This window comes from Mirounga leonina, unplaced genomic scaffold (assembly GCF_011800145.1).
Source record: "Mirounga leonina isolate KUSES-001 unplaced genomic scaffold, KU_Mleo_1.0 Mir_151, whole genome shotgun sequence".
NCBI lineage: Eukaryota > Metazoa > Chordata > Mammalia > Carnivora > Phocidae > Mirounga > Mirounga leonina.
In genome coordinates this window covers 21,353,191-21,377,150 of record NW_023270377.1, presented here as the reverse complement: position 1 = coordinate 21,377,150, position 23,960 = coordinate 21,353,191, and the positions used below count along the sequence as shown (strand labels likewise).

The 23,960-nt window shown below is 38.0% G+C and overlaps 1 protein-coding gene across 1 annotated transcript in view; it reads right to left on the bottom strand.

The window, feature by feature from the left end:
* Positions 1 to 23,960, bottom strand: part of ABCA12 (ATP binding cassette subfamily A member 12) — a 168,528-nt gene that overhangs the window by 112,293 nt on the left and 32,275 nt on the right. Inside the window, exon 3 of the mRNA XM_035008338.1 lies at positions 1,053 to 1,206. Coding sequence (XP_034864229.1) covers positions 1,053 to 1,206 — 154 coding nt within the window. The remainder of the gene's footprint in view (positions 1 to 1,052; positions 1,207 to 23,960) is intronic.

Below are 23,960 nucleotides of genomic sequence, written 5' to 3'. Positions count from 1 at the left end.
CCATATTATTTGATAACCAAAATCATAATGATGTCACTAGAGAAATAGTGTTAAATGCCAAGGAAGTTAAATTAAATTTCAGGCTCAAATATCTCTGATTAGAGATAAATGTAATCTTTCCTTGAGAAACACTTAAAGAAAATCTCTAACCAGAATTATCTCATGGTCGACTCAGATAACAATACTGTTTTCAGTTCAGACGGGTGGGTTCCTGGGAATCTCTTTAGGTTTAGAATCCCAGGACAGAAAATTGAGATTATAGTCATGTTGAAAATGGTCTAGATTATCTTTATTCTTAGCTGCCTCTCACACCATAAAATAGGACATCCATTAACCTCATTTAAAGGTTGTCATTTATTAAGTATACTTTCAATTATATTACTTTGATTTCTAGAACTTTATTTATTCATTTATTTTTTAAAAGATTTATTCGACAGAGAGAGCATGAGTGGGGGGAGGGGCAGAGAGAGAAGGAGAGGGACAAGCAGACTCCCCGCTGAGTGCGGAGCCAGATGCGGGGCTTGATTCCAGGACCCTGAGATCACAACCCAAGCAGAAGTCAGACGCTTAACCAACTAAGCCACCCAGGCACCTCCGATTTCTAGAACTTTAGTTTCCTTATTTGCATCTCCTGGTTTCTGTTACATCTGGAAGTACCACATAGAGTAATATAAATATGTCATGTTTCCAGGAGATAATGCCCCCTAACATTGCCCTATATCTGAAGCTTGTGATCAAGCTTAGGACAAAGTGACACTGACAATTTGAGGTGGAATAGAGAATCTCTGAGGGAAGTTAAGGAGGAATGCCTTGGCCACCCAGCTTAAAAAGCAAAGTTTGGGTAATCCATCTAAAATAGATCATGCTTACTCCCACATAAACATGGTAATTTCAATGTGTACCCAACTTGTTCATTCATATTTAGATCACCACATTTGCAGACATAGACAATAAAGTCTTATATCTAACCCAGGAGGGCTTCCTGAATATCTCATAAATAAACAAATTCTGATCTCTCAAATCAACTGAACACACTTGGGAAGTGCCCTTACCTGTCCTTAAATAGTGCATCATCAATTCCTTTCCTACGAAGCAGATCTTTTGGACCATAGGGTGTGTCTTTGCATTTAGAGTCTGTGTCACAGAGTAGGGTTTGCAGGAACGGGAAGAAGCCAGTACTAGGAAGATTTCGAGGTGCAAGGTAACCTGAAATTAAAAAACAAAATACAATAATTACATCACTATGGCATTTGCTTTGGAAGGGAAGGACGTGTAGTAACTCTGTTTTGTGAAACTACCTTCTGGATTATGACCATCTGGGTCCACTAATGTATCAAAAGATGTAAAAATGCCTGTTGCCCTACGAATTTCTTTTCCTGGAATTAGCTGCAAGAATGTCCGCTAGAGTGTTTTAAAAATAAATAACAGTATATCCATATCATAAAACACAATGCAGCTAATAAAAATGTTGTTAAATAATATAGAAAATGTTTATAATATCTTGCCAATTAAAATGAGTAGATCAGAAAACAGCATGACCAGAATAGTTACAATCTTTAAAAAAAAAAATGTATATTTAAAAACCTGGAACAGGGGCACCTGGGTGGCTCAGTCAGTTAAGCGTCTGCCTTCAGCTCTGGTCATGATCTCAGCGTCCTGGGATCGAGCCCTGCATCAGGCCCCCTGCTAAGTGGGGAGCCTGCTTCTCTCTCTCCTCCCTGCTCATGTTCTCTCTCGCTATCTCTCTCTCTCAAAACAAAACAAAACAAAAAACCTGGAGGGATTTCCTCAGAGGTATATTTTGCATGATTTTTATTTATTTTTGTTTAACTATATAGTAACTATTTTTTCCCACAATGTACATGTCTTCTTTTGTTATCAAAGTCATTATAAATGCAGCCAATCTTCCAGATACCAGGAAGTATTTCTGGTCTCCTCAAAATTTAACATAACATAAATAGGATTAATTATCCTATACACACAATATTTTTTCCTATTTAAAAACCAATAATAATGGAATAAATAAATTCTCCCAATTAAGATCACAGAAAACAAGAACTGTAAGAGTAAAGGGTTTCGTAACTTCACTCTAACATTTGCTTTATAAAATATGATGATGGTATATACGTGTCAAGAAATAGGCAAACTGTAAAGCACAAACCTTTTTGCAATTAGGTCTAATATTAAAACACTAGGTTCCTCTTTTGGGGAGTATATGGAGACAATGAACTTTCAAAAAAGGTAGGTTTAGAAACTAAGAATAATCCCAAACTGAAAATTAAAAAGCAAAACCTTAAATTCTTCATGAATCTGTCAAAAAGGGTGTCAGTACAAGTCTGTTTTCATTATAAAAAGAAAGAGGAAAGGTTAAAAAAAAAGAAAATAGTAAGAGCAACATAGTTAAGTAAGCATTAATATATTAGCAGAGCAAATAATAGATAGAAATTTGATCTAAGTAACTTAAATACAGCTCTACATACAGAAAATTGGAAATAAAAGGGAGGGGGCGATAAGAAAGTTGGCCAGAAGTAAAGAGGAAAAAAAGGAGAGAGGTTGGAAGATGGTGTACTGTTGACTTTGAAGATGGAGGAAGGAGCCAAAAGCCAAGGAAAGCAGGCCACCTCTAGATGCTAGAAAAGGCAAGGACACAAATTCTCCTAAAGCCTCCAGAAGAAATGTAGCCCTGCTGACACCTTAATTTTTAACCCACTAAGACTAAATTTTAGACTTCTCATCTCCAGAACTATAAAATAATAAGTTGGTGGGTTTTTTTTTTTAATTGAAGTATAGTTGACATATAATATTAGATTAGATTCAGGTATACAATATAGTCATTTGACATTTATATACATTATGAAATGATCACCACAGTAAGTCTAGTTACCATCTGTCACCTTACAAAGTTGTTATAATATTACTGACTATATTCCCCTATACTGTACTTTCCATCCCCATGACTTATATATTTTATAACTGGAAGTTCGTACCTCTTGATCCCCTTCACCTATTTCACCCATCTCCCAACCCCACTTCCGGTAAATTGGTGGTGTTTTTAAGCCATTAAGTCTGTGGTAATTTGCTATAGTAGCCATAGGAAACTAATACATGAAATAAGACTGGTATGAATTAAAGTTCTGGAAATTCAGAAGAAATTGGAAAAACCTTAAATCCACCAAACTTCACCACTACCTTCTAAGCTGCATCCCTATCTGACACCAGAAAGACCAGCGTCTCTCCTAACATTAAACCCAGTGAAAACTTCACTGGGAAGTGGACCTTCACTGTTTTCACTGTAGTGCAATTTCCTGAATGAACTGGAGAGTAGCAGTCAAATTGCCCATTAACTTTTTACATCACCTGTCTATCAAAATTCTGCCACAATGGACTGCATACAGCAAGACCTTTACAATTCTGCAGTGAAATTTCACCACTAATGGTGATCTACCCTACTACATAGATCCCAACTGCAGCTGCTCCCCCAGAGTGTGGGTCTGCCAATGGTCTTATTCCTATTTGACTTCAAAAACATGCAGTGGGTCCTTTGAATGGAAAGCTGATAGTAGGGCAACAGAAGCAGATGACTCCTTTGCTTATTCCATTTATCAAGGTGATGGTATGGCTGAGCCAGGCAGTGCTGAGAACAGCTCGCGAGAAGCCATATCCAACAGGAAGAGAAGGAAAAAAAAGGGAAAAGACATCATAGGAAGAATATCTGAAAAGAGGTGGCACATGACGTCCAATTTTAGTTTCTCTGGCATTGATTATAACTTTCAAATTATTAAGAGAGGAATTTGGAGGCATTTAAACCCACAAGATTCCTCACTGTGATTACGATAGATAAGCCTACTTTATAGGAAAATTAATCACAGGGTTGCTTTAAAACCTTTTTAAAAGTCCTACAATGTTCAAAGTACAGACAGTTCATGCTTCACATGGATTTTCTGACAACTAATAATTAACCTGTTACAATGGGTTCATTCAAATGAGGAACTGGTTTGGGTGTGTACATGTTATAGTAAACACAGTGCCATGCACAGCCTGGACTGCCTCCATTATTTATCTTACCATCACCTTTTAACTAAGAACCATACACTCATTAAGATAAGGAAGTCTGTTGCAACAACAATCACTGATTTATTAAGCATGCACTTATTCACCATAGTATGGTAGGCATGTGACATATATTTATGTCACATTCTTCTTTGATATCCATAATATAGTTTCTCATACATAGCAACTTTTCACACAATCTGGAGATCCTCTAGAACTAACAAGTCAGAATTAAATATAATTCAACTTTATTTAGTGGTCTTCTTGTGGGGAAAAATGGAATTTTTTCCCCCATCTTCTGCCCATCTCAGTTACGTGTGTGCCAGGAAGTAACCACTCAGAGCAATGGTGGAATCAAACCATGACACGTTTTAAAGAGCTGCTAATTCTAAGTTGAACTCATTCTATTCTGAAGGTGTCTCTGGCACTCTCAGGTTCCAAAATCATGTTTCTCTTTATATCCGTAAACGCTAGGATGCAGGAAAAAGAGAAACATTTCTCTGTCCCTCACAGGACTGCCGTGCAGCAAGCATGGAGCATGCCAAGTTAGAGCTAAAAATTGGTTGCCCACATTCACAGCCAGAGCACAGATTTAAGGACACAGGTAGAAGAAGATCATAACTATGCAAGCCACAGCACTACTTGTAAGTAAAAAAACAAACAAACAAAAACAGATCTCGGGGGCTGGGATGGAGGGTAAAGGCAAGATCAATTCCTTGGTATCATGATTCCCAAAGGTCTTACACTCGGGACAACATTCATGACTACCTCCAGGAGAAACAGTATTGAAGAACTTGCAATTCCATGGGGAAATTGGAGCCAGAAGATTCTAGTATATTCTGAGAGGAAAGTGGGAGAGTAGTAAGCAAGATCCCAATTCACCTATGGTTTAGTTTCTCAGGGGCACCAAGCAGAGGCCGTGAAGTGGTCTGAGCTACCACCCATGGGTGGGGAGAGGTTATTCTCATAAAATGGACACACAGTCAATATTACCTATATAATAGTAACTTTGACAGATTCCAACATTATTTCAGGGAGTTGAATCAAACTAAACTATAATACATTTTTAGGAAAAAAAACACCAATTAGCTAAGCTTTTAACTAAATCAGATTCAATTCTAATTGTTTTAAGAATGAAACCAACATTATAAAAAGATTCAGTTTAAGAATTTCAAAAAAAATACTCTGTAAAGAATTGTGATATCAACCTATATACATCTATGTTTACCTAAAAAAGAGGATCAGGTTTGGTTTTCTTTTCCCTTTCTTCACAAAATTCCTTACTCAGAACAGTATTTGTGTGACATAATGTAAAGATTTGAGCAGCGGTTCTCAAAGCACAGGTCCTAGACCAACAGTGTCAGTACCACCTGGGAACCTACTAGAAATAAAAATTTGAGATCCCACCCCACATCTATTTAGTCAGAAACTCTGGGGATGGGGTTCAGCAATCTTTATTTTTTTAAAGATTTTATTGATTTATTTGACACAGAGAGACAGAGAATACAAGCAGGGGGATTGGTAGGGAGAGGGAGAAGCAGGCTCCTGCTGAGCAGAGAGCCCAACGTGGGGCTCGATCCCAGGACCCTGGGATCATGACCTGAGCCGAAGGCAGATGCTTCTCCAACTGAGCCACCCAGGTGCCCCAGCAATCTTTATTTTAACACGCCCTCTAGGTAATTCTGATGCACACTAAAGTTTGCCAACAGCAGGATTAGACTACAAACTTTTGCAGGAGAGTCAGATAGTGATTATTTTTTAGCTGCAAGACTCAACTGTCCCCATCACAGTAACTAAAGTCCGTCAGTGTAGTATGGAAGCAGCCATAGATAGTGTGCATATTAATGGGTCTGACTGTATTCCAATAAAACTTGATTCACAAAAAAAGGCAACAAACTGGATTTGGGCCTACAGGCTCTAGTTTGCTGACTCCTGGGGGGATGACCTCTTACATTTGTCCCTCACCCTCTCCTGCCTTGCTCACTTATTTTCACATCTTCCCATGCTTCTTTTTCTCTTCCTTCATCTTACTTAATTTACTTAATATCCTTTAATATTCCCTTTCTTCTATTTCTCAATCTTTCATTCTTTCCTTTCCACTGACCACCCCCTCTTTTGACTCAATTTCCAATTCTTTTCTTTTCTCCTGCTATTCCCTTCACCAACTCCCGTATCTCTTTACTCACTGGTACAGCCAAGAATGCATATTTCCCCCAATATTTCCCTTTACTTCTTTTCCTTTTTCACCTTCACAGGATTTTTGCCCCTTCCATAATAAATTCAGGAGCACATTGCTCACTGGCACTATCCACAGAAGTGCTATTTTCTATTTACTGTATTATTAAAGAAAGAAATGCCACAGTCTTTTCAATAATGAAGCTGCTTCCATTTGACATCATTAGGCTTAGGGAGCATTCTTAGGCTACCTTGGTGACATTTGTAGATACTATAATAATGGTAGATATTGGAGAACTTCCACTGTGTTTCTTTGTGTTTTTCTCAAAGCTGGTCAGAACCCAACCTAGATGATATTTTGTGTTTCCAGGTGAAAGGAGTTTGGTCTTTACCCCAGTAAAGAAATGAATGATGTATCTTGGAAGGAAATTCTGACTTTTTAAAATATGAAGTTATTCATTTGGGGTATTATAGTTTTCTTAACTTTTCAGATAAAGGGTTACATTAGTAGAATACATTATCAGGCTTTCTGATCAATTAAATGGTAAATCTCCTCATGAAACACCACAAGAATTTCTCATCATGACAAGAGTACAAAATGAGACAAGCGTATCTAGAAACATCACCTATAAACAAATAACCAGATAAGAATAATGAAAATATGAGAAAGGAAATGAATCTCAGAAGGATATTTGTAATAATGTATTAAAGTATTTTTATTCTTCTTGTAGTTTTTCAGCAAATTTCGTTCTCAATAACATCTTTAAAGACATAATTAAAAATATAAATGACATAAACCTAGTCTTTTAAATTACTTTATGGCATTATATCAGGAACCCAGAGGACTGTCCTTGTTCTTCAAACGTCCTTTCCATTTGGAGGAGAGACCTGATCCCTGAGGGGAGGTGTCCTGTTCCCTCACTCATCCTCAGGTAAACTCAAACACACTAGCTCTTCCTGATTCTACTCCCTCTGAATGAGAGCTTTTTTAAATTTTAATCTTTGTGGCCCAGAGAGACTTCAGTCTAGGGTTTAATACTGATATGACCTTGAATCTTCAGGTAAAGTCACTAGCTCAATAAAATTGCATTTTTTGAGGGACTAGATAAAGAATAAGCTACCTGAAAGAAAGAAAAATCCTTACATAGTTCTTAGCACAATGCTTGACACAGTGCGAGCAATTATTAACTATATGAATGAATGCATGAACGAATGAATGAACAAATCCCTGAAGGTCACAGGAAGACTGCATGACTTAGGACTTTAACATAATATCCATCTTTATCTTTACTATTTATAGGGCAAAATTTCAAATTTTATCCCATATTATCATTAAGTTCAATAGATAACAATGGATACAGTAAGTTCAATTGATAATAAGTACAATGGATACTATTGCATTATATTTATGTGCCTTATAAGAATGGATAAATCAGTATTGATAAAAACCAGTAATACTTATTATAGGCTATTTAGGTCTCAGTTTCTTTGAAAATCTAGTGAGTACACATTGACATCTATAATATCGACCACTGAAATTATTATCCAGAGAGAATCCATCCATCATCTATTCAGTGAATATTTACCGAACAGACACCATGTGTCTGGCCCTGAGTAAGGTACTAAGTAAGGGTCATCTTTCTGTTTTCTTTTCTTTTTTTTTTTTTTTTTTAAAGATTTCATTTATTTATTTGAGAGAGAGAGAATGAGAGAGCACATGAGAGGGGGGAGGGTCAGAGGGAGAAGCAGGCTCCCTGCGGAGCAGGGAGCCCGATGCGGGACTCGATCCCGGGACTCCAGGATCACGACCTGAGCCGAAGGCAATCGCCTAACCAACTGAGCCACCCAGGCGCCCATCTGTTTTCTTTTAAATAAGAAATATTTCATTTAAACATTTTAAAAATGTATCTCTAGGTTATGTGTTTGTGTGTGTGTGTGAGAGAGAGAGACAGAGAAAGACCACCTATTTTCAAAGCTCATCACACTTTCATTATATAAAATGCATATAGAAGTCATTTGTTTTCCTAAATTGTCAGAAATATTATGTATATAAATAGCATATGTTTGAAAATAAATAGCAAAACATTGGTAAGATAAAAAACTTCCTGTTTTTTTGGAGGAATTAAACAATGTTCATTTCATACAAGCCCCATGACAGTCCTATAGGTCAGGCAGGGCAAGCATGATGCCCATTTTGCAGATAACCTCAGAGAGATCAAGCAATTTGCTTAAGGTCACATGAAAAGTTAAGTGCCAGAAATGGATCCAGAACTACATGATATACAACAATAACGAAAACAACATTCTGTTCAGCTAAGTTTTAGAATATCTTGGAGTGAGAAGACTGAGAATTTGAAAAACAGGTACCACTTCCGGTTTTGATGCTGATTCATTAAATCACCAGGAGTAAATTAACCTCCCCATGTCTCTATTTCCACATCTACCTAATGGAGGATAATGAGCTTTGCCACCTCACAGGGCACAGGCAAGATTAATCAGATAACTTGGGTAAGGCACTGTGAAGACTGGGGAGGGAAGGCCGCGTGGAATCCAGAGTTCCCACTGCTCATCAGACTGCTGTTGCATCATGTGTGTAATTTACCACAGTGAGCAGAGCTGTGCTGCTCCACCTGGTCTCCCATCTCCCAATGAATGGTTAGGAGTATTGCATGATGTGTTTCTCTCCCTAGTAATTCATAATATGTACCTATATCACCTCGTACAGTACTTCAATTACTGCACGCTCAGTGGGTGGGGCACCATGATACATTCTTCCTAATTCTCCCCAGGCAAGTCTTGCTCCATCATACAGGTGCTTTTCCAAGTTTAAATCCTTTGGCAAAAACGTAGACTGTTTCTGGCAGTGAGAGCTGTGGCAAGATGCTTAATCCTTTCAGCAGTGAGTAAGAAGGTCCTATACTCAAAAGGTTGGCATCTTTCTATGCCGCAGAGACCAAGAACAAACCTTGGGTCATTTGAGATGGTGTCCCACATGCTGGGATCTTCCCCACATTTTTCAGAGTTGTCTCCCAGTACCACAACCAACAGGTTTTGAAATGTACAAAAAGTATCCTGGGGAAGATAATTTGGGGACTCTGGCTACAAAATTGCAGGTGCTATAGGAGGTGCGAAAAGATTCTTGCCTTTGGCTTATTACTATTATTATTTTTTAAGATAAAGGGATGAGGCAGTTTAGACTCGGGACCTTGCTATCTCTTTGGATGTTACCTCTTTGATCCTAAAGTACACACTCAAACTGATGGTCAGCCCAAAGGGCTCCATAACTCATCTTTCTTAGTTTCCAGAAGAGATGTGCCTCCTTCCTTTCTGAAGGTTAAGGAGACCCTGTTGGGTGATGGGTTCCAAAGATCGTGGCTTGGTTTATTTAAATTGTAAACAAAATTATTTGATTCAAGGCTAGGAGACGTAATTGTAATACATACATGCCAGATAATAAACTCCCACATGGAATGAATCTGAAGTTTAAAAATACTAATACTATTTTTTTTAAAGATTTTATTTATTTATTTGAGAGAGAGAATGAGATAGAGAGAGCATGAGAGGGGGGAGGGTCATAGGGAGAAGCAGACCCCCCGCTGAGCAGGGAGCCCGATGTGGGACTCGATCCCAGAACTCCAGGATCATGACCTGAGCCGAAGGCAGTCGCTTAACCAACTGAGCCACCCAGGCACCCAAAAAATACTAATACTATTAAAAATACTTGCATTTGGCAAGGAATCTTGAGTTCTATGGCTCTTCTCGGGTGAGTGGGGTCCATTTGTCTTCTTAGACAGGACTAATAGTAACCAACTGAAGCTTGTCTTTCAGTAGCAAAGATTCACAATTGCATTTTTAAAAATCTTCCTTGCCATGGCCATTTGTAAACAGAATCTTGGCAACTGTTTTATTTCCTTCCAAATCTAATGTTAAAAGAAAAATGAACCCTAGATCCTTGTTCCATTGTAGAACATTCCTCCTATAAAACTTAGTCTCCTAATTCTTCTTAGATATGGCTACCCAAGAAAGTTCCCCATAGCCTTTGGGCAGGGCTGATCTGAAGCTGGATCCACATGGGTGTATGGCTGGCTTGATTGCTAACATCAAGAAGACCTGGTGCCAGTGGGTTGAGAGCCACTGTGCTGCACCCCGTCAGCCCCAGACTCCCCTGAGACACTGCCCCCTTCCACAGATCCAGCGACACCTGTTAGCACCAAGTAAAGGGTGGAGGTACTTCCTCCCATGTGGCCGCATCCCTTGGGATTCGTCAGAGAAGTGCTGCACTAATTATTACCCACAGTGGTAACACTCAGCCGTCCAGGGAGTTAACTCAAAACCTGCACAGGGCTGGGGAGGGTGGGGAGGTGAAGGGGGGAATGAACGGAAGAACTGAGTCTTCTCCCACCACGGTGGTGGTCTTCAATGGGATGTTGCGGTTGGGGCAGTAGGGGACGGGTGGGGGAGCATAAGCATGTTCATAAACCAGGCTCTGGGGCCAAATAAGTTTAGGAAACTAACCCCATCTCCTGTTCTGGGAAAGCCAGAATACATTTGCATATTAAAGATTCTGAGAAGTTTTTCTGTAAAAAACCTGAATACCTTTAGTTAATTCCACATTTCCACAAATGTGAGTACAGAATATTAATTTTTTTTCTTTTTCTTCCTGTTTTTATTTAAGATTCCTGGGAATGAATATTCCATGGGGCACACTTTGGAAAACAGTGCCTTTACCCATGATCTCACATATTCCCAACTGAAAAGGAATCTGGAACTAGAAATTTATTTATTTTTTTCCCCCCAGGAGGGAACTTTTAACATAAGGAAATATCTTGGCTTTGAGCGTTGATGTACTAGAACTTACTTGTAAACTGCCACCTCACTAACTTGGCTTAAATACAGTAGTTCAACAAGCACCTTAATGTTTATTTGTGAAAGTCCATTACAACTGTACATGACTATTTGTGGGAGTCTTTTAGCAAAACTTGTCTAAGACATTGCTTGGGAAAGGAAATTTCATTCCAGAAGGATCTGGGGAAGCTTATAAAAGTACACAGTCTATAATGGGAAAAAATAAGGTAATGAAGAAATCATAATGAGAGCAAACAAGCATAGGAAAGAATAAAGCCAGCACAATAATTCGTGCCAAAGGTATGTTTGTTATTGGAGGTTGGCTGCAAATTTGAATCTGAGTGTCCAAAAGAACTACAGAAATAATCATTTAGATTGCTCCCCAAATAAAATAGAACTAAATAAACATATTAGGGGAGGTACAGCTTTTCCTATACTGAGAGAAATCATGACTTTTAGGCACCAAGAACTTCAATGGGTTTTAGTGTATTTGCTTTCACCCAGAAAAGGAGCACCAGTGAAAGTGACTCACCATCCCAGTGACCCATCCCTAACGGGTCTTGTCCCGAAGTTGTTCAGGAGTTAGCCAGAAAAGTGTCCCCTTCAACTTGTTTCCCAAATATTTGCCTTTCTGGGGTCTGGGCTAAGTTATGAGTCATTGCCAGGAACTACATATTGGCAGAAATTTTAGGAATTACTCTAGTGAGTGAAGCATCAGGCAGGAGCAAGAGTTAAAAAAGTATCCTTCTAACCCTAGCTTTGCAAATGATTTATTATGCAACCATGACCCTCTACCTTGAGTCATTTCCTCACTTATGCAGGAAACATAAATCTGGACTACCCATCCATCACAACTATTACAAGTAGAAGAATCTCCTGTAAAAGGAGATTAGCCATGCTGAAGTATTAAGCACTTAACATAAGATGAAAATTATGTTTGGAAATTAAAATGTGATCTCAGTAACCCATTAAGAGTAATGATATGGAGAAAAGAATTTCAGTAATTATCTCTATAAAAGTACGTTACTAACAACTATTTTTTTTCATTCAGAAATCTGACTCAGTTATCACAGAGAATTATATGTGTTATAGTGTAAAAATAAAAGCCAGTGAAGTACATTCCCAGGATCATTGCGCAGAAAAAAAGAAAGTCCCATAAACACAGAAGCCTAGTAATGTCTCTAATTCAACAGATGGTCTATTCACTTGGGAAGAAAAGGGTCTGGTTTCGGATCCTATCGCTTCTTAACAGTTTGTGTAATATTTATGTCTTTGGTATTCATATTCTGTCTATTTGCAAATGATACGTATGACAACTTGCCAGTGGAAAATATATGTCACAACCTTTTCTTTCAAGCAGCACTGCTGACAGGTAGCAACCTCATCTTCTTGTCAGCCCTGACTTTCTCCTAAACCAAAGATCCTCTTACCAAGACCTCTGCCAATCATAAAGAGACAATTTAAGTGACCTATGGCTTGCTGTGTGACCACAACATATTACAGGCCTTCTCTCTCCTACGTAGAATCGCTTTTCATCAAATCACTTTTCATCATTAGGAAAAAAGAAAGAAAGCAGAGAAAAATCCCCACAGGGCATTTTCCTAAGTTGTAGAGAAAAAAAAATGCTAACATGGCAATTAGTATTTTCTGGGTTTTTTTTTCTAAGAAAAAAGTTCTTTTTTCCTAAAAAGGAAATAATTCCGAAAAATACAAATAGAAACCTCAAGATTCCATTTGCCTATCAGATTGGCAAAAGTTTAAAAAGTCTGACCATACCAAGTGTTGGTGAGGATATACAACAGTGGGAATTCTCATCCCATGGTAGGAAAAAAGTAAATTAGTTAAAGTCACCATGGAGTGCATTTGACCACACTGAACAAAGTCTAAAATATACATAGCTGTAGGTATATACCCCAGAGACATGTGCACACATGCACCAAGAGACGTATTTAAAACATCCATCACAATACTATTGGAAATAATTGAAAAAATAACCTAGGTGCTCATCAAAAGACCACAGATAGATTGTGATATATCTATGCATGGAATACGTGGTCAAAATGAATTTACTAAAGCTACATAAATCAATGGAGATAAACATACAAAATGCCATGCTGAGCAATAACATAGTGTTCAGTCTAAAAAGCATGGTGCAAAAAGATGCTAGGTTGGGGTGCCATTTCTATAAAGTTTAAAAACCTGTGGTCATAGGGTACAAACCTCCAGTTATAAGATAAATAAGTCTGGGCACTTAATATATATCATGGTGACTATGGTTAACAATACTGTACTATATATTTGAAAGTTGCTAAGTGAGTGGATCTTAAAAGGTCTCAACTCAGTGATGGGCAATAAGGAGGGCATGTGATGTGATGAGCACTGGGTGTTATACCCAGTATTGGTAACCTTGTGAAGTAATGGATGTTAACTAAACTTATTGTGATCATTTCACAATACATACACGTATCAAATCGTTATGCTGTACATCTGAAACTAATATGCAATGTGTCAACTATATTTCAATAAAGCTGGAAAAAAAACCTTACAGTTATACTAGAAGACATATAAAATAAAAGGGAAAGAAGACAAAGAACACTTGATATACTACACAGCAACAAAATTATCAAGGACACCCTTCAGCAAAGAATCATAGAATTATCCCTGGTTCCTTTCCTCACGGCCCCCATTTCAGAACAAAGCTCTGCTTCCTAGACCCTTCTCAGTTGTCACCCAAAGTCCAACTGCTATGAAAGGTTCCTTCTAGCACCATCTTACCGAGACACCCTATGGTTCCTCACGGTGGGCACTCCTCCCTAGCTGCAAGGAGAAATAAATACAACTTATTTGACGATGATAACAATAAAGTTAAATAAAACCAGAAACCACAGAATTTTTAATAAAACCTGCAAAGTAATATTATGTTATATAGTTAGGTATATAAATATATAATAAAAAATATAAAACAAGCATGGGAACGCTATACACCAAATAAAATGATAATGACATCTTTCAGGAAGGGAGAGAGGGATGCAGACAGGCAGGAGAGAAATTAATCTGAGTGGTTTACACAGGGGCTTCAACAGTACCTTAATGTTGCATTTCTTTTAAACAAATGATTCTGAAAGGACTATGGCTAAAAATGTTAGGGTTTGATAAAGTTAGGTAGTGGATACATGAATGCTTGTGCTGCTTTTATGATTGCCAATGTGTTTGAAATAGCACACACTTTTCTTTTTAAAGATAATACAGATCTTCCTCTACTTATGATGGCACTACATCCCGATAAGCCCATCATAAGTTGAAAATGCCAGGGCGCCTGGGTGGCTCAGTCAGTTAAGCGTCTGTCTGCCTCTGCTCAGGTCATGATCCCCATGTTGGGCTCCCTGCTCAGCGGGGAGTCTGCTTCTCGCTCTCCCTCTGTGCTCTCTCTCTCTCAAATAAATAAAATCTTTAAAAAGAGAAAACGCCATAGGGGCGCCTGGGTGGCTCAGTTGGTTAAGCGACTGCCTTCGGCTCAGGTCATGATCCTGGAGTCCCAGGATTGAGTCCCGCATCGGGCTCCCTGCTCAGCGGGGAGTCTGCTTCTCCCTCTGAACCGCTTCCCTCTCGTGCTGTCTCTCATTCTCTCTCTCAAATAAATAAGTAAAATCTTTTTTAAAAAAAAAAAGAGAAAACGCCATAATCAAAAATGCATTTAATACAGCCTGCCTACTGAACATCATAGCCTAGTCTAGCCTACATTCAACATGCTCAGAACACTTACATTTAGCCTATAGTTGGGCAAAATCATTGAAAACAAAGCCCATTTTGTAATAAAGTACTTACTATCTCATGTAATTGATTGAATACTGTGCTGAAAGTGAAAACAGAATGGTTGTATGGATGCAGAATGATTGTGAAGTGCATTGGTTGTTTACCCTCATGATGCATGGCTGACTGGGAGATGCAGCTGGCTGCCAGTGCCCAGCATCATGAGAGAGGATCCTGAGGCATATTGCTAGCCCAGGAAAAAGATCAAAATTTAAAATTCAAAGTATGGTTTCTACTGAATGCATATTGCTTTCACACCATAGTAAAGGTGAAAAATCTTAAGTTGAACCATCGTAAGTTGGGAACTGTCTGTATACTGGAATTACATTAAAATTTAGAAAGTTTTAATTACTGAAATATCAGAGAATGTTCATTATAATTCAATCTAACCTAAAAGCCAGTTCAAGAATAGCTTTATAACAATGCTCTCTGGGTTGATAAATTCCATCCACTTTTTGTAAATGTTGTAACTCATTAATCTATTTTTTTAATCCATTGTCCCCCTTGCCCTGTTTATTATGATACTAGCTGGGAGTCTCTCTTCCTGAGAGGCATGGCTAAATCAGAACTCATTAAATGCACAACTCCAAACTGTTCATTATATATTACCTCCATCCTCTCTCCATTGAGCATCATCTGCTATTGTGTTTACCCCATTACTGAGCTTAATTAAGTCCTTCAAGACTTTCTCGTAATCCCCCAAACTTGTTGTTGGCAAATATGTACCATTTATTTGCATTGCTTCTGAATCGTTAATAAATACGTTTTAAAATTGTTTCTAGGTTTCTAAAAGTCATCACACAGTTCAAACTGACTGACATGCTCTCACTTTACATATTTACGTATCTGGTTTTTGGAATTACCCGGGATCTAACCTTGTATCTACTATTAACTTGTTCCCCAACTTATTTAAAGGGCCCTTCATTCAGAGCCCTAGGGGAAGATCACAACAAAGTGCAAACCACTGGCTTATCTAACTGCAAATACTCAGTTAATTATTTCAAGGAGTTTCAGCAGGTTAAAAAGACATAACTGAATTTATTAAAACTACATTGAATGAACTGCCTGGGCAGGTTGTTTTTTTTTTTCTGCTAAAGGAAAAATTTGCCCACACCTAATGTGAATTCACAGGATCTCTTTTCTCACATTAAAAAAAAAAACAAAACAAAACAGGTTAGCCATTAGCCAGCTGGCAGCTCTTTAAAGATATTCTCACAATTAATGGTAAATGATACAGCTTTTCTAGTGGGTCAGTTTCATTCTGCAATTTCTTCAGATTTTTAAAAATGATAACCAAGGGAGGCAGTGCTACTTCATTCCCCCAGGCTCCTATAGCTTTCATTGCCAAACTCAGGTCAGTGGTCTCCATCATTGTATGGATGAGAGTAACACAAGATCAGGGGGCGTTGTATTTAGCCTCTGTCCTTCTGGACTATCTGTTTGAGAGAACTGTGATCTAATAGACTGCTCTGACTTTACCACATGCATGCTATCAGAGAATTCTTGTTATTCTTTTGAGTTGTGAGCAATGCTGCCTTCAGATCCCCTCTTAATTTTAAAAGTCTTAGTTTATGCAGCCCTGCTGACAAATTTGCCCTTTGTTATCCTTTCTTGGGTAGATATTATTCTAATATATGTATCTACATTAGCAATGCAGCATCATTATTCATTCAATTCAACGCCACTGAACATCTTTTATGGACATAACATGGAAATGCTGTTGGTGGACAAGAGAACTATAACTTTCTTCACTCTTAGACTAATGAGGGACAGAAGAAAACATGGGAGTTCACATGTTAGTAAAACAAACCCCAGCCACCCCATCTTTATTTTGGGGTCATTAATACCTGAGAATTATATGTAATTGACACTCCAGGCACCCCCACCCCCCTTTTCCTATTTTGGAACTGCCCTTCCAGGATTAGACTTCTCTGGGTTAACAATGAATTAAATCCTTCCCATACATCTAATAATGAAAATAAACTGGGATATGAATCAGCACATGAACTAGATGAGTAGCTTATATTTTTTTCCTTCTTGTCTCTTTTTATGCATATTTAGTGGACTTTGTAGCAGCCTCTTTTGTATCTGAGGCAAGCAGATGCTTTTACTCTCTCAGCTTAATGATGTGGAGAAAAACAGAAGGATACAAAAAGTCTCCAAGTGCTTCATCTTCAGAGATAATAGATACTGAAATTGCGTTCCTCACACCATCCCCTCTTCCCAGTTCAATACCTGGAAATGGTGAAAGAAGTATAAAAGCTGTGCTGTAAGACACAAGAAAACCCTTTTGTAGACAGTGGTGGGTTTCTTTTTAGAAAAATGTGAGCAACTACATGAAGCTGAAGGGTTGAAACTTAGAAGTCACAACACTTTCTTCCTGGCTTTGAGACAATAAAGTATAAATGAGGGGGCCTTACTAGCTATTCAATATCAAACTGTCAGGGCCAGTACTGGAGAATATTGGTAAATAATAGAAATGAAACATGGAAGATATCTGAAACTTCAAGCCAATCTCCAATTCTCAAATATCAAAATTGATGTGACTTCACTGACTGCTTACTATGCTCAAAGGAACAGTGGGGTCAGGGCAAATTCCATTAATCTCTTCCAATTCAGTCTTATCTTTTCCCGATCATTGTCCCTCTTGTTTTGTATCATTCAAGTCAACAAAATAAGTTGCCAGCTTTTGCTTAATTGCTACTAGACATGCACCAATTTTCCCCAAAGCACCAGACTCTTTTTAATTATTCCTTCTGGCAACACTGAACAGCTCTTATTCTGTGTTACTTAATAAAATGTTTAGAAAATAGTTAACAGAAACTTTAAATCCCAGGCCAGTAACTTTCAATATTTAAAAAGGCTGATGAAATCAGGTGTAATATATACAGTTGGAAAGAAATTAAAGTTAGACATAACAATAGGACTGATGTCAAAATACTGGTTGGGGATGGATGCCCCAAAGGATAAATGGATAAATGGATGACTATAATCTATTGTATTCCTAATAACTATTCCTTTATGTGAATATATCATTTGTAATTCTTACAACAACTCTGCAAAGTGATTTTCTTTTCTGTTACATATAATAATTCAGAGTAACCTGCCTGTATTTGGAAGGCCTGTTTTGCATCTTCAGTCCCACATCATTTTTCTTGCTTGTTGATAGGGAAATGAGGTCTCTTATTAATAACTTCTAGTGTAGTTTCTCAAAATTCTTTAAAAAATATAAAGTGGATATTTTCCCCTTAAGATGCAGCTAAAAGAGTCAGAAATTTACAATGATTTATCATAGAATGAAAACATTTCTGATTAAGTTTCAAAATGCTTTAAAAATAGATACTTAAAAATCTAAGAAACAACTGCCCAAGGAGATTTAAAAGAGAAAAGTTACTTTTTAAAACAAAGATTTTATTTATTTATTTGAGAAAGACAGATAACAAGAGAGAGCATGAATGGGGAGGAGAGGGAGAAGCAGGCTTCCCACGAACAGGGAGCCCTACGTGGGCTTGATCCCAGGACCCTGGATCATGACCTGAGCGGAAGGCAAATGTTTAAAAGACTGAGCCACCCAGGCACCCTGAGAAAAGTTACTTATTTACATCTTATGGATTAGAAAAGAAAGACAGGGCAGGAGTGAATGATACACCAGAGGCAGCCCAGTCAGTGGCCATAAGGAACAACCATTCCTTCCCATGTCCAGTGGGATTCTCTGTTGGGAATTCAAGATTGTATCTTAAGTGCCATATTCCACTCAATGCTTCATTTTCCTGCTTACTGCAGTAACTGGGATTTCATACCAACAGTACTAGAATCACAAGGTAACTCTTCAAAGGAGGTGTAAGTTAAGCCTCTCCTTCCTTTCCTTTCAGAACTATATTATTTTCAATCTTTTCTTGACTAATGCTAGGATGTTCCCCCATTAATTGGTTGAGAGTTAAGAATTAGTTGATTAAAGTTGAGAATCATTTGGTTTATCATTAATTTCGTTTTATGGTACCAGTTTCTGGCCAGGAAAAGGAAGATACCAATTACCGTCAAATCTGATGTTGTACATATTTGTATTCAATAGCTCCAGTTAAAATTAATCTTGATTGGCTCTCTTTAGTCTAGCTACCTTCACTTCTTGACAAAACAAACAAGCAAAAATGAGGGGATTTACACTTAGTTTCCCCCTAAATAATGGTGAATTACTTTTAAACACTGGGATACTCTGATACACACTACTTATTTTATAATGCATCACAGATAATATTTAACATTGTACATTTAAGTGTATTATATATATTTGTTATTGTATAGTATATGTTTTATATATACTTGTGTACTTACGCGCGCGCGCACACACACACACACACACACACTACACGTCTTTAGGAGACCCCAAGAGAATGCAAGAGGGGAAATTCAGACAGGGAAAAAAGGAGTGTTCAGAAAGAAGAGATTCAAAATGGAGTTCTGTTCCACTATGAAATAGAGGATCTTGCAATTTCTAACACAAAACCAATCTTTAAAAGGTGCTAGATATTTTTTGTTTCTAGGCTATTGGAATTGTCCTCACTGAGAGCTGTTACACAGTTATGTAGACCTCAGATGAGAGGATGCGAGTGCCCAGATAGAGACGTGGAATGCCATCGTAACATGTTAATGCCCTCTTTTCTGAGCAGCCTTTCCACCTTCAGAATAAAGTCCAAATCAGTGCTGAGTAGGACTCCTCCCAGCCCCCATGCTTGACTCACTTCCAAAACAGGATGTCTCTCCCACCCACTAAAATGAATCATTTTGTTTATATTTTGCAATAAGACTTTTATAATTGTGCTACAGAATTCACAGGAGTATAGACCTGGGGCAGTCAATCTCCTTATTCAAGCACTTGCCTTCTTTCACCTCAGTGCTTCCAGGCTGATGGTTTTCAGGCTAAGCTTAGGGGCAAGAAGGATCAACGGCCTGTGAAGAGTCAATGAAGAGGCTGATGCATAAACACCTGAGCCTATGACCCACCATTCCAAAACAAGCCCCTTTCTAACTGCCAGTCCTCTTGTAGCTCTTGGAATACATATAACTTGCTTGATCTTGAACAGTTGGCTTAAGCGAGTGTCTTTTTCAGTTACTATAATAATAACATATATAACTATATGTAACTCTAGCGTGTTTTAATGCTTTTCAGCTTTAAAAGGACTTTCTCAAATAACATCATATTTAAGCCTCATTCACATAACCATGGGACGTAAGCATCATTTCCTCTTGTATGGATTAGGTAATAAAAGCTCAGGGACATTTGTAGGTAAACAAAATCAGAACTTTAAACTAGGAGTTATGGTTTCAAATCCCATACTCTTTCCTCCCATATCAATCTGTTTATATTGTGTGATCTGAAAGCTGATGGAGGTCCAGGAGCCCTCCTCCCCACCCCACCCCCGCCTCTAAATATTCCTCCCTAATTTGGCAATATGATAGGTATTTCCATATAATAATGGCTCCCTGGATATGTGTGCTTTTATTTATTTTTATTTTTAAAAAGATTTTATTTTTAAATAATCTCTACACCCAACAGAGGGCTCAAACTCACAACCTCAAGATCAAGAGTCACACACTCCACTGACTGAGCCAGCCAGGCACCCCTGGATATTTATGCTTTTAAACCAGATTAATTGATTATGTTACCTGAAATATGTAAGGCATCAGATATCTGATTTATCCGTAGGGATTAGTGTTTATTAGTCATTAACATGTAGATTCACCTAGAAGAGAACAGGTGTCTGGGGAAATGAATAGTGGAATGTAAAAGTCTGATTGAGGAAAAAGGCTGGAAATCGTCCTGAGCATGAAGCTGTCCCTGAGTAAGACATCAGAATGAGAGATCTAGCAATCAGCATTCAGGACAAAAGTATCAGAGAGGGATGGAGGCAACATAGGAACCAAAGAGAAAGGCTGGGAATATCCTGTGATCTAAAAACACTAATCGACTTTGGGCATTTTAAGATATTATCTGGCAAAGTCCCTTTACACTGAAAAACCAGAAAGAATTTGCAAGAAGAAGGGAAAAAAGTAACCACATTCAGTTGTCTTTTGGATCAGCATAATACTGCTTTTCATTGTTTTTCTATATTAATTCTAACTAGAAGTCCTATATACTACCATCATGGTGCTCTCTTGGGGACAATGAAGTTGAAACCCTTAGTTCAGGTGGATGTGCTGAGGCATAGTCAAGTAGCATGTCAAGTAGCTTATAATTGGTGGCATGTCAAGTAGCTTATAATTGGTATTCAGGGGCACCTGGCTGGCTCAGTCAGATGGGCTTCCGACTCTTGATTTTGGCTTGGGTTGTGATCTTGGGGTCATGGGATTGGGCCCGGGTCGGGCTCCACACTCCACACGAAGTCTGCTTGTCCCTCCCCCTCTGCTCCTCCCCGCCACCGTACATGATCTCTCCCTCCCTAAAATAAATAAATAAATAAATAAAATCTTAAAAAAATAATAATGGGCATTCAATCCAATGACAAAGTTATGTGGTATGCCATGCTGAATGACTTAGCTTTAACTGCTGTGCATCTTCTCCCCTTAAGTCATCATTTCAAAATGGAAATATTTTCATATTAACGTTATCATTATGGGGTGTGCACTTTCCACCTTTTGTCTTATAAAGAATATTTTCAATCTGCACCCAACATATCAATATATAATTTACATGTGAATCACAACTTATGCTTAGAGACAACATTATTTCAAGGAGCAAAAAAAGTTTATGACCTTTTACTTATTAAATGTCAATCTGAGTAACAAGAGTTGATTGTCTCATTACTCAAACAAAATGTTTGCTTTTATCTTTCTGTAGTTCTTTAAAACCTAAGATTTAAAATTGGAGATGGAAATACAAATGCTAACATCAATGATAGTCTTCTACTGACCTAAAATGGCTGTAAGATTAAAGCTGAAAGATGCAGTGACTAAGGCTGAATTAAAATCCTTACCCCTCCAAAGAGGGAGTTTGGCCAGAAGCTTCTCATAACTTTTATCCCAGTTGCACAGAGATCAATGTGCTCATTTGAACTCAGGAACCTATTAGTTACAACTCTCCATGAAGGTCAATTTGACTTGCTGGCAAGGGTTTATAATGCATATTATGCCATATATAGGTCTGTCAAAATATGGTTGGAGTGGGAGCTCAAAAAAATATTACTGAACGAACAAATGAACCAATGAGTCTATGATACAGTGCTGGTGCTTATGCAAGAAGCTAATGTTATAGTGCCTAAATCTCAGTTACAATGAGCTCCCTGTACTTTAGATGTACTAGACTTTCGCTGTTGTATTAATTGAAATTAAGTGAACCAGGTCAAGATTTCAAAATATTTTTGGCAATAGGTTATAAAGGGAATTTGTATGGTGTTAGCCCAGGCCTGGACTTCAGAGCCTGGCTTTAGCTTCACCACTATATGACTTGAGACAATTGATTTCACTTCCTCTTTTCTTCAGGACACAAAGGAGATAGTAGCATCTATCTCCAAGTGCTATTTTAAAGATCAAATGAGATGTTATATGTAAAAGATTCACCATAGTCCTGGGTACAATAAATATTAAATCCTCATGCATAAATATTTTTATAATGGGATTTACTTCAACAAGAACTAGCCTAAATTAATTTGCTTCTGTATGCAGAAATTCCATCTCTTTAATGTTAGCATTATGTATACAAGGATAAGTTTCTCCCTTCCATAACTTGGAATGTCACTCATCCATTCTATAGACATTCTAGCACTTTCTATGTGCAAGTAAAAGTGCTACATAGAGTTATTGCCACAGGGAAGGGAAAGTAGAAGGCAGGAGGAAGGGCAGTAATGTTTGACAAAGCATCAATAGGCTTCTACAAGGAGATTAAACATATAAGCACTTGAAGGATCAAACAATACTATGTAATTGACAGACCTCAAATATGAGTGAAAAGACCATTGTATAATTTTAATGTAAAACTAAAAAGTAAAAATGGTGGTAGAAGAGGTCTGAACCCCTGGGTTGAAGACAGGACAATGAGAGAGCAATCACAACTGAAGGTGAACACAGAAGGGAGTAAGGGACGGGAAATGTTTTAGGCTGTGCCAGGAAAGAGTATTTGCTCAGTTAACCAGTCCTTCTGGCCAAAATTCACTGCTGTCAGCGCCATTTACTGTGTGCCATCTTTAGGAGGGGGCTGACAAAAATCAGTGTGATCGCCCATAAGATCCAAGAGTTAATTAATACTACAGAGTTGATACTTCATTTTAAAATACATTAGGATACAGTGGGTTAAGTGTGTTTCTTAATTTTAACCTAGCAACTATCCATTAATTTTGAAGTTAATTCTAACCTAAAATCCAGAGACTGTTAGTTAATTTTTGGAGTTCCCAAATCAGGGATACACAGTCCAGGAAGAATTAAATCTAAATGAGAAACTCTAGGAGAACCTGAGCTAGGATGACATTCTGCAAAGGCAATGCTTCTCCTGCCTTCATTTCAGGCAGCCCTGGAATGTGTTAGGAAGTGTAAGAGGTGTTAGAAGTAAGTTTTCATTTGGTGAAATGAATGGTGTTGAAGTTAATGTGGCTTGGCTAGAAAATATTATAAATGTACCTCCACCTTTGCATGAACAAGGTGTGAAAATCAGCAAACCCAGGGTCTGAATACCCTCTGGAGTTTATGTGTGGTCTAGGAGTCCATTCAACCCTGTACTCCAGCAGTAACTAGGTGATCCTAGGCTAAGCCCATTGTTGCTAGACATATGGTTGCACGTGTCTCCAATGCACCTTTCCAGGAAGGCCTTTGTAGAGTGCCTGCAAGGACAAGGAACTGGGACTCAATGGAACTTCATGAACAGGTTCATGTGACCTGTTTTGTGCATGCTTGCCAATAAATGTTTTTACGGATGGCAAACTGCAAGACTTGTCATTGTAAATGTTGCCAAAGAGATTGTGAGGGAGGAAAGCCATACCCTCACTTATCTCAAGTTATCAATTATTAATATTGTCTACGAAGAAGAACCTAATGAGATCATGAATGGCCAAATTGGCTTAGGATATTTTTTTTAAGGGAGGGAGTGGAGAGGG